The sequence below is a fragment of the Haemaphysalis longicornis genome, unplaced genomic scaffold (genome assembly GCF_048455015.1).
Source record: "Haemaphysalis longicornis isolate Haplotype H1 unplaced genomic scaffold, Haemaphysalis longicornis Haplotype H1 scaffold_9, whole genome shotgun sequence".
In the NCBI taxonomy this organism is placed as follows: Eukaryota; Metazoa; Arthropoda; class Arachnida; order Ixodida; family Ixodidae; genus Haemaphysalis; species Haemaphysalis longicornis.
The window spans coordinates 14,374,581-14,391,664 of record NW_027526460.1 but is presented as its reverse complement, the minus strand read 5'-3'; the positions used below and the strand labels follow the sequence as shown (position 1 = coordinate 14,391,664).

The following is a 17,084-nucleotide window of genomic DNA, read 5'->3' as shown; positions in this document are numbered from 1 at the left end:
ACGGAACAAAAGAGCTGGCGCGACAAGGGTGACGTGAAGTCCAACCGGCGGCGTGGTTGTTGTGGTGTCGCTGAGTGCGGGCCTTTAGCGGCCTAGTTGGGTGGGACAACGTAAAGTGGAGGTTGCGCCAGCTTGAGCACAGTTCCGAGTCTCGGGATGTTTGGCACGGCACGCGGATTCTACTCGCAAACGGTTTGCGACAAGCGCCAAGTTACACGCGTCTGAAGGGAGAGCTCGAAAACACATGGGCTCGAAAACACAAAAAAGGCATTTATAACATAAAATGGTATTTTTAGAGCAGAATATAACATACAAAATGCATTTTTAGGCGCCAAAAAGCCCATATAGGCATGAACCTCAGAATAGGAACTTCTAGGAAGAATTAATGATTGCTTTCTTTTCGCTTAGATCATGCTTATATGTTGAATTGGCTTGATATGGACTCAAGTAAAAAATAGGCATTTCGCTTAAAGTTCCGGCCTCCAATCACGACCGCCGAAAAACACATAATGAAGCGAGGTTTGTTTCAAAGTGTATACTCTGGACAGAAAATAAAGTAGGAAATATAGAAAATAACGACCCTGCTTCCGTAAGAGAGGAGCGCCGAAGTTATGCATGCAGGGGATGTTCGGGTCATTCAATGATGTTAAGGGTAGGGTCGCCCTCTTGCTGAAGTTTACTGCACCTCCATTCATGAGTTGGTTGCTCCGTGGGACATTTGCCCAATTCAGTGTGACATGTCTTTCAGAGAACTGCAAACGAAAAATGTGCCAAACTTTGTTATTACTCAGCACTTTCTGTCACTCAGGGACAAATACAAGGCAGCTGAATTCTACACAGATGCCTCGAAGACTTCTGCAGCGGTGTCTTGTGCTGCAATTGGCCCCATATTCACTTTGTCGAAAACAATGAACACTAGTATAGGAACACTAGTATATTTACTGCAGAGGCATATGGTATCCTGCTAGTTTTGAACCACATTCTCCAAAACAAAATTAAGAGCTCAGTTATATACACAGACTCACTGAGTGTCGTTACAAAGCTTTCATCTCTGAAGGCTAGTAAAAACCCAACTTTTAATGCTGTTCTAAGAGCTCTGTACTCGGCTTATAGTCTCAAGCTTGCTGTCACAGTGTGCTGGGTTCCGGGCCACTGTGGCATTGCTGGAAATGAAGCCGCTGACCAAAGTGCTGCAGCTGCTGCCCTTCGTGAAAGCATAGACATTAAGCTGGTTCCATATCAAGACCTCAAACCTTATGTGAGGAGGAAGCTGCGAGAGCACTGGAAACAACAGTGGGATAAAGAAATAAGCAACAAATTACATGTCATTAAACCTAAAATCGAAAAACCGCCTTCCGAGAAACATGCTAGATCAATAGAAGTGGCCTTATGCAGACTTAGAATCGGCCACACACACACATCACACATTCATACCTGTTGACTGACACAAACAAGCCACGGTGTCATCGATGTGGAGGGCAGCTATCTGTCCTTCATGTGCTTATTGAATGCAAGATGTGCAACATTGAAAGGAAACGTCACTTTAATGAAGTTTACACATATAATATTCCCTTGCATCCTTCATTATTTCTTGCAGACCATCCCATGTTCTCTTACAAAAAAGCTTTTAGCTACCTTGCAGACGTAGATTTTTTAAAACACATATCTTACTGCCCATAACCTCACCTGTGCTCATGACGTGTTGCAAAACAATGGCGGGACCTGAGGCTTTACACCTTAGGTGCCTGCATTCACTGTGTTTTAATGTCACCTTATATAGGCACCCTTTCTCTTAGTATACTCATTATGTTTTAACATGGCCCTATACACCATTTTTCTCGAATTTTTAATCTAGTGCCTTTGTTACAAATCTTTCTCATCTCATTCACGATCGTCATGGCGCTCTTTGCCTTTGTCGGCCTTGCGCCATTAAACCTGAAATCATCATCATCAAGGGTAGGGTCACTAACCATCCCAGATTTTGCGGGATTGTCCCGACTTTTCATACAACGTCCCGAGTCTTGCGCCGTTTCTGTCGGGACAGCTATATGTCCCGGATTTGTTGTGGACCGTCCAGTTAGAAATTTTTATGTGATCCAACGCTCTTTCAACAAGGCGCGTCACGCTACGAAACACAAAGTCAGCACGAACTTGTTCAGTTAAAACAGCAGGTAAAGCTGAACATCCGCGTGAAGTGCGACAACTTTTACGAGAACATTCTCCAGCAAGAGGTATTGTCGCGAGTAGCATGTAGACAGCTGAAGGATCACTTCAAGAGGCCGCAACAATAAAGAAACAATGGATATACCGCCGTAAAGAAAACTGATTTCGTTTTCTTTCTATGCTAGGATACCTACTCCGCCGCCGCCCCCCTTCTCCCGACTTCTTTCATTGAAGATTTGGTAACCCTATTCAGGGATATTCCCGTTGCATAAAGAGATTAAGGTCCCACGGGAGCACATGCGCGCTTTCGGCACTTCTTGGCTGATCGATTTGAATTTTTACTCTTAACTATATGTTCGCCCTCACCTTTCACGACTCACGTGAAAACAATTCTCCCTGTGCTTGCGTCGGCGTCTCTGAAGCTCCGTCAGTTTATTTGATTTCAATTTGCTTAGATTCAACGCACCGCGAATGGAAATGCAATAGAAGTCTGATAAATGCCAAATAGAAGTTATGGCGGATGTATAAAAGAAGTACTCCTATTAGACAGAACTCTTATGACTTCTGGAAACTAAAAAATATTTTTGGCGTTCCCTGTCGTAAATCCTCTACTTGATGTTTCTTTTTCCTCGGTGACTCCTATTTTGCCCTCTTGGACAGGTACGACCTGATGAACTACCAGTGGCTGGGTGGGCACCACTACGACTACGTCCAGGTGGGCTCGTGGGTCAACGGCGAGCTCACCATGACGGGCGACGTCCAGTGGCACGAGGCGCAGCGAAACGCGCCACCCATCTCCATCTGCTCGGGGCCTTGCGAGAAGGGAAAGGTCAAGGTGAGTGCGCAAACCGAAGCAGTAGGCTAAACCCCCAAGTGCGCGTCATCATTTGAGCAGAACGGAAATTTTCGCCAATTGGTTGGGTTGGTCTAATTGCCCACCTTCCCCGAAGTCGTCTTATAGGGACACAGAAAAGACTTACGGAGATACCTTGATTACCTTGTTAGGTTTAAAGTCTGGAATGTTGAGATCACGATCGGAGGTTCTTCAGCCGTTTTTACGCGAATTTTTTTAGCTTAGAAAAGTTCCTTCAAAGGCGCCGCGTTTCTTGCAACATGCTCTCGGGGATTTCCTGACGTCGGCTTTAATGACACAATCGCAAATCCGTAGAACGAAAGAGGAAACAGATGAACATTGTAACTATTTACAAACAAATACCAAAATTCCGCTACATTGGGGGAAAGCATCCTCCTTCCGCTAGAATAGTCAATACTGGGTCAAGTGTGTGTGTGTGTGTGGGAAGGGGGGGGGGTAGGAATGGCTCACAAAAATGCGAAAACCCAACAAATAATTTAGTTTCTCGAATGGTGTCCAAACCAAGCAAATGTGTGCATCACCGAAGCGGGAGTCATAAAATTGACTTCAAAAAAATGTGTGCCACTTTTACAGCAATGATGTCTATGGCTATGATCCAGCATATTATTTCTGTCAATGCATCGTTGTGACAAGAATGATGATGATGATGGTGGTGGTTATGATGACGATGATGATGATGCTTAGCGTCAAAAATAACAGAGGTCCTGCGGCCTTCATATTTTGATACAAGAAGGCTTATATTGCCCCTGAAAAGCGTCTTCTTGGCAATGCATTTGCGTTCAAGATGACGCCGACTTTTAAGGTATCGGTGCATGCTTTTATGTAAGCTGGCTTCGCTGATCATACTTCTTCACAGAGTGGAAGGGCACTGAATTTTTTGACACCCTTTTTCTTTAGCGGTGCGCCATTGTACTCGTAATCATTTTGTTGCTATTTATCTTACCGTTCACGTAGGGAATAATTATTCTTCGAAAAGCGCTCCGCAAGTCTGAGCTAGGAACCTCGAGTTCGGACTCTCTTCGAGCAGCGGGTGTCAACGGAGGAAGAGCGTTGTACAAAGAAGTTGTCATTGGCCGAGAATGAAAAATAGTAAAACATGTCAACGTTATGATGTTTTTAAAATGGTGAAGTTAACAAAACAGCAATGGTTTAAAACGCAACGCTGATGCCCCCCCCCCCCCCCTTTTTTTTTTGTCTCCCGTCATAGATCCCAAGAAATCCTTCCCACGTTCATAATATCAAACTTTCGACACGGGATAACTTCCTTTAGGTAGCGCCCTGCGCACACGTTCGTCTGCAATGTTCCCCCTGCTCTGGGGAGCGGACATGAGTTTTCTTGAGAAAGCAGCGAGGTTGACTTCCTGCTCTTCCCATCGATTCGTATTAGTTTTCCCTTTCATGCCTCGCTCCCTAGGGGTGCCGCGCGAACACGGGGCTGAAAGTAAACGTTCCTCCGTACGTTATTCCTCCCCCCCCCCACCCCCTTGTTTTCTCAGGGTTTATCGCCAACGTCCGCTCTCACCGTTCAAAAACCATTCATTACGCCAAAAAAAAAAAACAGTCAGCGGAGCCTGTTTTTTACTGACCAAAGCCCCCTCGTACAGAAAGGAAGAAACCTCCCACGGGAAGCGTAGCACCGAACACGGGATCACAGCTCTGCGGGCGCATTCCCTGAGCGTCGTGAGTGTCGAAACCATGCGAGCCGTCTGGGGCGCCCCCAGCGCCAGCGGCTGTCACAACCTGTTGGCGTCCGCTGCCACTCACCTCGGGAGCCATACGGGCGAAATCCTCCCCACCTCCTGGGGAAGACGTACGTGCGTGCGGTCGGCAGCTCCTTCCAACACCAACTCGACAGAATGCCCTGTAGCTGGTTCTCTATTCACACTCAATTCGCCCTCAATCACTCATAGAACTTCATAGGCTAACAAGCTGTAGGTATGCTATACAGAAATAGGCCGTAACTTATTCAGTCCACTGGGGGAGGATTTATTGCATGAGCATCAGTATCTTCGGGCCTTTCGAACTAGGGGTGTTGCTTCGTCTCATCTGCGAAGCAGAGCTTGTGGCGCAACAGAGAGAGCCCTCCCCCGTGCACGCACACGAACGAACGAACGCCCGAGTGGTTCGACGCAATCGGAAAGGCCGCCTGGAAGCCAGTCCAATGATCCCGCGAGACAGGCCGGCCGGCCACTGGCAAATAACAATCGGCCGTAACGAGTTCCGCTCGGCCAGCTTCCAAGGGGTGGCCAAATCCTGACGGACTGGACGACGCAGCGCGCTCCGGGCTTCTAAACCCGCTATTCTCAACTTTATTTTTTCATCCCTCTCTCTCTCTCTCTTTTTCTGTCTTGCACTGCAATCAGGGACGGATGTCCGCAGCGGCCGGGACGACCGTTGAACAATAATGGTGCAACCTATGGGTGACCCCGAGTAACAGTCAGTCGCCGTCTCCTAAAGTGCAATACTTTAACGATTTCAAAAGGAAGACGAGTCGTGTTTGAACTTGTATATCGTAGCTATCTGTAAAAAAAATCGAGTACAATCGCTTTTTCACAAGCGGAATCGCACACTCATTTTTACTTCCGCGCGTAACGAAGGAAGGAAGGAACGAAGAAAAGGAGGAGGAGGAGAGGGATGTACGAAAGGTAATGGCCGAGAAACGGGAAAGGCGGGGAGTTTAACTTGCGTCAACCCATTGGAATACCCTACCGTAGGAAAGAGGCAAAGGATGAAAACGAACGGAAAACGCAGCGAAAAGACTAGGAACAAAACAAAAATATTAAAAAAAAATGCATCACTCATCTACGAAGGCTGTGTCTGTGACGCACACACTATTCTTCCGCTTGTAGAACAGATTTGGGTGGACGAGCTGAATGCGAATTCAGAAAAAAACTGGTGCTAATCGTATCCTACCTACTCGTCTCATCATATGGTAGCAAAGATCACTGCCCGGAAGGGTCGTTACGCACTTCAGTAAATGTGTGGTTCGTATCCGGTGAGCACCACCTGGAAGATATCTCCCTTAAACTTTTTTTATTTTCTGAATGAAGAATCACACATTGAAAAGCTCCCTCAGCAGTTGTTCAACTACCAAAGGATGCCTTATTTCTTTAAAAATAAATAATCGGAGTTGATATTCCCCTGTATTTCCTCAGTTGTTTTTTTTTTTTTTTTTGTGCGTGTGATGCAGGTCCTCCTACGCGTAGAGAACCCGCCGCAACATCAGCCGAGCTTGGCCAGTGCTGTTACTTTAAGAGAATACGTAGGAAATGTCAGCGGGATTCCCCATTAAGGCGATAAATCACGCTCGCGACCAAAGCGCTCGCGTGACTGATTAATCGATTAATCGAAAGAATAATCGATGAATCGCCCAACCGTAATTTTCAGTAGATTATTTACCATAAGGCACAATGAAGAACAATAGAGTCAAAGTAAAGGTGTGTGCGTGTATGTATATATGCATATGTCTTTCTTAAGAATGACCACCGTCAGAAACTCAAAAGAAACCAAATTTGCTCGTAATTTTCACGTAAATCAAATCTGTGTCGTTTGCAAAAAATCTTCCTCCGTCGTCCACCTTCACAGAGTGGAATGGCTGGTTATGTCTTGTTTATTTTTCTAATTTTGTGCTTACGCTTTTAAGTATAAGTACTGTACCGGTGGTTTATTCACTGAAAGCATGGCTTTGTCCACCGGAAGAAATTGTGCTGCGGAAGAAGTCAAGAAATTATTTCACCTTTAAAATTAAACCGTATGATTTTTTTATTTCATTCAGTACAAGAATTTCATCAGGAATACCTTAAAATTCATCTAATGAATTATTAAACACCTAATTATATAGTGTAGAACTTGATTTCATAGTTTATTAAACACTTAATTATTTAATGTCACGAACAATCGTTTTTTAACAAACTGGATGTAAATCTAGGCTAGCCAGTCAAAGCTCATTAATACTTCCAAAGACTACACTAATGAATCAAAAGTAACTATACAGCAGACAAACCTTCCACTATCCGATAGTTGAATTATACAGTCAACCAAACGCCGAAGTTGGCTTTGCAAGGCGTGTAGCAAATTCTTCCGAGTGCTTCTCAGCTAAACGGAAGTGCAGAACGCCTCAGCACCGCGTCTGGGGTTGGAACCACTCCTCACAGGTTGATTCAGTTCTGCAGCGAGCGCTCTCTAATCCCGTCGCTCTCGGTTCGGGTCGGCGGCCCAAAGGGAAATGGACGGGCACCGGGGCTTCCGGGACTTTGATGACACCGCGAGGGCTCTAGGGGCGCTCCGACGGGCTCTGAGGTCGATAAGGAGAAACCTGTTCTTGTGGGAGTTCTTCCAAATGCCGACTGGTCCCATAACTCCGCCAGTGATACAGAAATCACGGTGCCTGCCCGTATTTTCTTTCCTAGTTTTCCATCCTCTTCTCATCTTTATCAGCTGCCGAGTTTCCGCGACACGTGCGGAAAGAAAACCAAGGATGCTAAAAACATTTTTTTTGTATCACGCAAGTTTCTATCTTTTTTTTTTTTTTGGTGGGGTACAACTAAATGCTGGTAGAGTTTATAAAATGAAGCTCTTATCGATTTCCTACTCTCTCTCTTTCTCTCTCTCACGCACACACACACACACACTCTGTGTAGCCAAGCCAGCAGTAAAGAAAACCAAGGAGGGCTAAGGGGCAGTAGATAGTCATCTTGTTTGTGTAGAAACGGGATAGAAATTTCAAACGAAAGACCGAAAGTGGGAACGTACTTGGTCCCTGGGTGGATCCCGAACCCACGACTTTCAGGTCACGTGTCCGAGGCCTTAACAGCTCCGTTTTCATATCAACGGGAATATATTTAAACGCCTCTTTAACCCTAGTGACGGCGTCTGCCGTCACTAGGGTTAACACATTTCCATTGCTGACGGGCTCCCTGAGGAGGTCATCTACGATGTTATGCTCATCCTGGGGAGATAAATCGGTGCGTTCAGGTTTGGTTTGACTTGAGCGAAGTAGATGAATGAACGATACCTCGATTGATGGTGCGCGCTTGGCGATTGCAGAGCATCCACTCAGAGACCATGAAGTGCTGCTGGAACTGTGTCGCCTGCAAGGAGAACCAGTACGTCAAGGACGAATACACCTGCCTAGACTGTGAACGGGGCTGGTGGCCGAACGAAAACCTCACTGGTAAGACCTTTCTTCCCACCATTCTCGATCTTGGTTGCGCGAATTTTTAGAACTTTAGTGCGCACCGTATTCGTGTCATTTAAACATGGACAAGTTTGGTGCTTGCTTGTGATGGGCTGATCTTTGAAATTTAGTGCGGCTTTAGGCTTAAGTATCGACACCAGATATTTTATTCATGTCCGTATTAGTATTCGAGTGCCCACACACGTACTTTAAAACCAAAACCACATCACGGCACTTTGAAGATTTTTGGTGTATTAACACCTCGTCAGAGGAAGTGAGCGGAATTTTTAGCGTCACGTGACAACGTTTATACGCCAGTACATGAAGCGGCTGCCACGAGGCATTGCCGTTACAATTACTACATGCAGGAACTTTAACATACGCTTAGCGAGCTCGGCCGTGAGGTTGAAAAGAGCGATGGCTGTATCCTTGGGTGTCAAGTTATTCCGGTACGCTCCGCTCAGCTTTCCTTCGACCTGCACAGGAGAGGTCAAATGTAGGTCATAGGACGACGACCTACAATGCCAGATCTCGCTGCGACTAGCAGCCTCGTGTGACACTGTGTCGTACGCCTTTCTTTGAACGACATTTACGATAATCGGCAGGTACTGGGGCGGAAACATGAGTTTTGCCCGTGTTAAAAATGTCCATTTTGCGTTCATTTCAATCGTGACGTAATTGCCCTGCCGGGGCATCTGACCAATGGCATACCGAAGAACCGAGACCCCGCGTTCCCTCACATTGTCTGCTTTCAGCCAAACAGGGCTCGCTCAAAATGGACGTTTTGGAACGGGCATAAAATGGACAAAACTGAGAATCCCGCGCTTGGTCTTATTGCCGCCACACAAGAGCGTCCGATCAGAAGCAGGCTATCGCGCCTACCGAGGTGTAGCCGGGATACTTGCTTAGGCCTGATACAAGACGCCATTGGTTGTCAGGCCGTAGTATGCACAGTCATGGATGCATGAAAGGAAATCACAGAAATTTGAACCTTAGCAGATAAATACGCAATCTCTTTCCTTGTTAATTGCACACTTTTCCCTAAAAAGCGGTCTAGCGCGAGCAGTCTAGAGTTGCGAGCCTGCTCTCCTCACCCCAGGTGGCCTCTTCAGCATTCTTAAGGAGCCCACCTGTTTTGGGTCGAACTGTACGCATTTAAGATGTCCCAAGTTACAAACCCCCCACCTTCTACTTCCCCTTCCCCCACTTGACGTAGAGTCTTCCTGCCACAATAAAGGCTACCTCCTCCTCCTCCTCCTTGCTAGTCAAATTGACGCGTGACCTATTTACAGCAACAAAGTTGGGAAATTGGGCTTTCCAACTATATCAAAGCGCGCCATTATTTCACCTCCACGAACAGTAGTTTTTGATTTTGCGTATTGGGGTTCATATTTTCGTGTTATCATTCTATATGGCCATGACTGTACCTTTCAGGACGGACGTTGAAGCAGTTTACACGCGGTCACGTTAATGAAAGAGGACGCGTGTAGTGTAGTGTGTCCGGTTTCTTACTAACTTCGAGTATAGGAGTCGCAATGAAATGCTTCCATTCTGCTCCTATCACACCTGATGTCACAGCTCAACTACTTGCTTCTAATTCGGCTTCAAATGCAGCCCACCGCTGAAGTAAGCCAAGAAGCTATCATAACAAAGACGTTCGTCTGACAGCCTTGGCGAGAGAGAAAGGGGGAATATACTTTATTGAGCTAAATTTGTGGGGGTTCTCCCTGTTCCGAGTGTCCATGGGCGGCCCCGGCGCCGGCGTCTCAGACGACTCGCGGAGGCTCTACACATAGGCTTGGGCTGGGCAACATGCTCTACCACTGCTCAGGGGTAGGGTTCACGGCTATAATTTAACGCAAACGTGCCGAACTATTGTCTTCGCCAATATTAAGCCGCCTAGCAAGTATAAGCTGATGAGTAAATTTCTGACAGCAAATGTCGGTGTGCCCGCGCCTATTATGTACGCAAATGTACGCTGTGACTCTACCTCACAGTTACCAGGGGGTCGTTGTCACAGATTGTTCCGGTGAGCGGAGTTAGATCTTGCCAACACGAAGCGCGCACTTATTAAATCGGGGTTAACAAGAACTGAGCAAATTAGCTAATCACCCGGATGTGTACCACTCCGTAAAGTCAGTGGAACGAGATGGGGCGCAGATTCCTGCCAAATAGCCCTTTTCTCTTTTCCCCGATGGCGAGTGCAGGCTGCGACCGCATCCCGGAGGAGTACATCCGCTGGTCGGACAGCCAGTCGATGGCCGCGATGAGCATCGCGTGCCTTGGCCTGATGGCCACACTGGCCGCCATGATCATCTTCATCCGGCACAACGACACGCCCGTGGTGAAGAGCTCGACGCGCGAGCTCTCCTACATCATCCTGGTGGGCATGTTCCTGTGCCACGGCACCACCTTCGCGCTGCTCGCCAAGCCCAGCGCGCTCACGTGCTTCGTCACCCGCGTGCTGCCGGGCCTCAGCTTCGCCATGATCTACTCGGCGCTCGTCACCAAGACCAACCGCATCGCCAGGTCAGAGCGCTCTCCCTGGGCCCTCCCCCCACCTTTCTTTAGCTCGGACTTCTGTAGCCTTGATTCCCTTGAGCATTCATGCACGGTAAACTTCACCATCTTGCTTCGCGAACCAGTACGGCATACATAGGGCATCCTCGATATACCGGTCCTGGACGATCCGCGGGCAGTCCGAGGACTGTGTTCCGACCGGAAGTCCCATAGGAATACATGGGAAAATCGAGCGCCGGATCGCGTCTCGGGCAGTCCGCGGACGATCCGGGACTGATAATCGAGTAGGCCCATAGTCTGTCACGGTTCGCGTACACTCACCATGCGCATTTTAGGGGCGACACCCCTTAGGGGCTGGGGCTGTTGGCGCCTCCTGTCGTCGTCGTCGTCATCGTAATCGTCGTTTCGTGTAGTCACGGTACCAAAACACCGGGAAACTCGTTTACGGCTCGCGCTAGAACGTAACCCTAACTAAAAAAAAAACAAAAAACGCCGGGACACCCGTTTACGCCTCGCACTGGAGCGCTTCGTAACGCGTACTAAGAAAAACACTGGGACACTCTTTTACGCCTCGCGCTATAGAGCTTCGTGCTTCAAAGACACTAGACTCTTAGAGCGAAGCTGTATGCCTCTACCCCCAACGGTTTCATCTCCGTTGGCAAAAACGCCAAGGCGCCAAGAATGCACTTATAGACTGCATGTTTCCCCCCTCCCCAGGTTTCACGTTAGTGGAGATGGCCCGGGATTTTTTCCTTTTTCGCGAGGATGCCTAAACTCACCTTTGAAAGTAGTAAATAGCGTGGGATATACGGCTCGCGCCAAAACGCACCAAGACAAAACACTGTGCATTGTTTCGGACTCGTGCGCTGGGACAACTGTAACCGCATTGCAGGACAAGCACTTACGTTCCAGTTTCACTGTATACATAGGTTAAACTAAGATACACAACTTTTCGAGCCTAGTGAAGTGTAATGTTAGCTTATAAACACTTTTAGATAAAAACAAGGTCTACTTGGGCTCTAATATCCGTAACTTTATGCAGGCCTAGCGGAGCTACAATTTTCGATCGGCTTCACTTTGTTCCTTCGATTTTACTGCCAACGGTGCTAAATATGACTTACTGTTTAAGTGGTTGTACTGAGATGGGTTATAATATGAGCTGGACTATTTGCCATGGAGTCTGACAGACTCAGGTTCCAATAGGACGCGGTTTTAGGCCGACTAAACACGGAGGTGCGCGGGGGTTAATTTATGGTGGAGTAAACGGTGCAAGTTGAGGGTAATGCCTTAAAACGGACATAAGCTGCCCCTGTAACAACTGTATAGGGTTGTCGATTTTAACGCCAAAGCAGTATACTTCCTAGTTAGCAAAATAAAGCGGCGTCTGAGCCTGTAGCAGTGAATCGGTGTTTGAATTCCTCTCATTGGCACATCATTCATCAGTCGAAAAAGAAATCATGGCAGGAATGCGGATCGTTTGCACGGATGCGAAGAAACAAGCAATCAACTTAACTGGTACGCCACGACGACGCCACGTGGAACACGTCGTTCGAGGCAGATTCGATAGGAACGAAAGGGCCTAGGTAGAAAGCTGTTCTTTCGGATTCTCCTAAAACTATCTCTTTTATGAGATGAGAATGCCACTTCTACTGGCATTATCCGGGAGGAATGGCGGTTGTTAAGGATACTCAGTGAGCCAGAGTGAGCCGAAACTTGTATGTTAAGCTAAGGGCATTCGGCACGCTCATGTGGCAGCCTCTGGAGCAGGGCGAGGCTTATTATTAGCCTTCTCTTGAACGCACCGCGGTGACTTCGTTAGTGACCAAATCTCCAACTTTGACGAGTCGCAGTCCCAACGCTCTATGAAAGGCACCACGGCTAGGAGGAAAAACCCTCGCTTCCGACGAGGCCTCATGAGGTTCATTAACGTGTGTCGGAATCTCCATACGAAGCCACTCGCTCCCCTTTCGCCTTCATTCATTCCGCGGAATTTTGGGTGGCCACGTGGAGCTCATGAGGACAAAAAAACCATGGTTCCCCTGACATTTTGAGTCAGTTCTGATGCCTAATAAGGGCTTCTACAGAGAACGTCAGGTCATACCACACGCTTTATTTACAGCCATTGTCAGAAGTAATGTTTTAGTAGCACGTTGCATAATGTGTAATTAGGGTGCTCTGCGTATCAAGGCGATACTGATCGCGTCCTATTCGCCATGGCATGTCAGTGGCTGTTATTTGCGCTAACAGCAGTTAATTATCGGCGGTTGCGAATGCTAGTGTCGTCGCGTATAATTTTTGCGATGGCGGCAAGCGGTGTTTTTTCGAGAAGTGCTTGAAGAGCGTCAAGAAGCCCGATGACTAGAAATTTTCTGAAGAGTGCTGTCGCACATGGCATTACTCTCGCAGGATCCTGGCCGGCTCCAAAAAGAAGATCATCACCAAGAAGCCGCGCTTCATGAGCGCCACGGCGCAGGTGGTGATCACGTGGCTTCTCATCTCCGTGGAGGCGGCCATCATCGGCGCCATGGTGGTGCTCGAGCCGCCGGACTCCATGTTCTCGTACCCCGCGCTGGACCGCGTCAAGCTCATCTGCAACACCACCACGCTGGGCATCATCGCCCCGCTGGGCTTCGACTTCTTCCTCATCGCCATGTGCACGGTGTACGCGGTCAAGACGCGCAACGTGCCCGAGAACTTCAACGAGGCCAAGTTCATCGGCTTCACCATGTACACGACGCTGGTCATCTGGGCCGCCTTCGTGCCCATCTACTTCGGCAGCAAGCACAAGGTGATCACGCTCTGCCTCTGCATCAGCTTCTCGGCCGAGGTGGCCCTGGTGCTGCTCTTCATGCCGCGCGTCTACATCATCCTCTTCCGGCCCGACAAGAACAACCGCAGCGCCTTCACCACGTCCAAGGACGTCCGCTGCCACATCGGCTACATGAACTCGAACGTGGCCGCCGCCACCTCTGCGGCCGCCGCCGCCTCAGCAGTCTCCAGGAACTCGTCGCACTCCACATCCGAGTTCTCCATGGAGTCGCCCAGGTGAGCTCCCCATGTGTCGTCGTCCTCTGTCGCGGCGCAATCACGCCTAGACGTCGCGCTGTTTTCACTCAGCTTAGCCCGGAGAGAATGCGGACGTTCGTTAACTGGTACTCGTTCATCGGCCCGGTATTGATCCATCACTTTAGTGCATATATTCTTTATACCATAACCGTAGATGTGACGCGGCTTTTTAGAACACTTGTGATGTCGTAGCATTGTGGGTGTTTTGAACTTGGCGTTTCAATTCTGTGGCTTTAATCGCTTGCGCTTTAGTTTCAGTTGTAATTTCAATTTATTGTTGCAGTTGAAATTTTACAGGCATAAATAACTCTAGGAGGTCCCATAGTCATAGACTGGGGAGGGACCTCCTAAGTCTGAGGAGGGACCTCCTTCTGCACCAGATGCTGATTGTCATATCGTTATGGGGAAAACGTTTTTCAAATCCCGGTTTTGCAAACTTTTCGCGATAAAGCCGACGTGAAGGCGGCTGAGAAAGGGGAAGTGTGATTCTTTTGATATCTAAATGCGAGGCTACGTAATTTTAGGCGAGATGCTGGGCTTCCAAAACAATTTCGCATTCATTTTAGAATGCAACACTTGTACAAACAAAGAAGTTATGCTGTAATGTATCTCGACTACAGAAAAAAGCACCCGAACACCGATGATTTTGTGTTTCATGATGTCTGTTGAACTGACGTTCCAAATTCTTCAAAATCCGGGGATTACAGCGTTCATTTCTCGGGAAACAAACAAAAAAACATCCCCGTTTTCAAAGTATACTAACGTCCGTGCAAAGCGTCCTTTTAAAAGCTTAAAATCCATAAAAAAAAGATGGGAGGTGTCATTTTGTGCACAAGCTCGTGGGAAGCTATTTTCAATGTACCTACGCTATTATCCTGCCATAATCAGATAAGTGTACCGTGCCCCACCCTACCTAGGAAAACCTGTAATGCCATCAAGCCGGACTGGGCACCCTATAGGGGAGTAGGTTAGACAAAAACTTGTTTCTGAGCTAGTTAGTACATACTTAAAAAAAGAAGACAACGTGACGCAAACTAGACGTGGACGAAGAAGAGAAGAAACGACAGATACATGCGCCTGTTTCTTCTCTCCTTCGTCCACGCCTAGTTTGCGCCACGTTTTGTTCTTTCTTTGAGTAGGTTGGACGAGTTCATTTTTGCTTTCTTTTTCTCGGCGATTGGCAACAGATCCTGTTTATGTTAAAATTTCGACAACACTTCTGCAGATTTCCTCACAAATTTTACTTTTATCGATTTAGTAACCTCGCGCATGCGCGTCCTATAATTCTCTCACCCAAGGGTTGGTTGGGATGGGAAATACACGACAAAAAACACTGATTTCTAAACCGCTTGCTTTGAAAAGTAACGAAGTTTTAATCACTGTCCTATTCCAGGTAGGCTATCGTGGTAAACGTGTTATACAGAAGTACACGCATCCGCATCTGTGCAATAACTGGCTGTGTCAAGCTGGTTACAGTTTTCAAATCGTAATGCCTTAATTGCACTTTCACTTTTATACTCCTTCTACATCAAGCTAACAGGACTACGAGGCAACCAGCTTTTCAGCGGGAACCTCGAAATCGAAACTTACATTTTCAACATGAAGAAAATCCCCCCCCCCCCCCCCCACCCCCCGACAAAAACAACAACAAGAAACTGCTTTCAGCGGATCATTGCAGCCTGTTTGTACGTGCGCGCACACTCTGGGGGTAAGCTTCGCGCGTGGCGAGCGCAAAGCAGACGGGGAATGCATCAAACATCTGGCGGGAGCGCACGCTCCAAAATCCGCACTGGCGCGTAACGTCTAATATTTATTCATGATCAACGTCACAATCCCGCGGCGTCCTCGTCCCCCTGCGCTGGTTGTTGAGAAGTTCAGTAAGCCCCCTTTACAAAGTAGAGTAAGAGGTGCGGCGGAGGGGCTGTACTCGATCGAACATACCTACCATCTTATGACGGGCAACTACTCGACGCAAGAAAATGCGAGAGAGAGAAGCCCGAAAAAAAGGGCTGAAATATGCGAAGAACTACCTTGACGTGCGTAGAACCGTATAGCTTGCCGCCGGAGCGGAAGGAAATTCTCGAAACAACGTCACCAGCAGCTGCCTCGGAATCTGGAGTGTGCATGCTTTATGACTCGCCGTATTTCTTTTCAAGCGCAGTCGTGCACGCAACAGGCTGAATATGGAAGCAGGGCCTTCCTGTTTTCTCTCAGCCGCCCCTGCGCCAGTACACACACTGGCGTGCCTACCTATACGCAGCCGCGACTTCGTCGCTCCAGACACGAACAGTCGTCGAAGAAGTCGCAGTAATGAAGGCACAACGCGGGGACGTGGAAAGATGGCGTCACCTGTTCGGAAAAACGGGGACGCATGTTGGAGGACCAAATTGAAAGCCCGAGCGGGCGGAGTAGACTCGGCGGAAACGGCGGTATAATAGGCGTCGTTAAGTCAGAAGACTGCGAAGGAATGGTGTCTCCTCTTGGTGTGCCGTACTTTACATTCGACTGGCACCGGTATTTCCATTTTGTCTGTTCCGCAACCACCAGGTATGTTTTTCCATCATCGTTTTGGAGTGGAAGTATACCGATTTGGACATCGAGCCGCGGTTTTTGAAGCTTCTGGTGAGACATTATCCAGCTGGAAGTCTATTGATGAGTTAATGCCAGAAAAGTTTTCTGTAGTCGGCGCTTCTAATTTCACCGTTCCTTGGCGGTGGTATATATAAATAAACGAGACAGCAGGCTGGCATTGGTAATTCTGTGGCCGAACTTTGAGAGCGTTTGTGGTCATTTTATTTTTTGTTCGGCCACAGTATCCAAAAACTGTACATCCGTGGCTGCTTCGTTGCACCGATGGCTAATGGCTTCATCTTTAATGGATGTGTCGCCTCAACGTGAAGTGACATCACTTTTGGTCACAATGTTAGTGGTGACATCATCTCCGATTGTGGCATCACGTCTGTCATTAAACAATGTTGTCAGCGCCCCCTCGCACATAATAGGCACTTTTCGAGACAGCGATAATACAGAGTACCGACAATGCCCTGCGGCGGGCTCTTCATTTACATAAATTTTGTCACGTGATGTACTCAACGTGAATACGTTGGATACGTAGCGCAGTGTTCGTTACGTAGCGTAGCGCAGTGTCCGTAGCCACGTTGGCTACGGACTTGCGGATGGACACACCGAGGCTGAATTATCGTTATCATTTAGCTGACACCCTGATACACCTTTTTTACTTCAAGCTATATCCCGCGCTTTAAAAGTGGCAGTTTTCTTTTCGCT

General features: G+C 47.8%; 1 protein-coding gene across 1 annotated transcript in view; it reads left to right on the top strand.

Moving 5' to 3' along the window:
- LOC144152724 (metabotropic glutamate receptor 5-like) overlaps nt 1–17,084 on the top strand; it is a 518,399-nt gene that overhangs the window by 477,376 nt on the left and 23,939 nt on the right. Inside the window, exons 10-13 of the mRNA XM_077684131.1 lie at nt 2,824–2,998; nt 8,084–8,210; nt 10,421–10,742; nt 13,140–13,778. Coding sequence (XP_077540257.1) covers nt 2,824–2,998; nt 8,084–8,210; nt 10,421–10,742; nt 13,140–13,778 — 1,263 coding nt within the window. The remainder of the gene's footprint in view (nt 1–2,823; nt 2,999–8,083; nt 8,211–10,420; nt 10,743–13,139; nt 13,779–17,084) is intronic.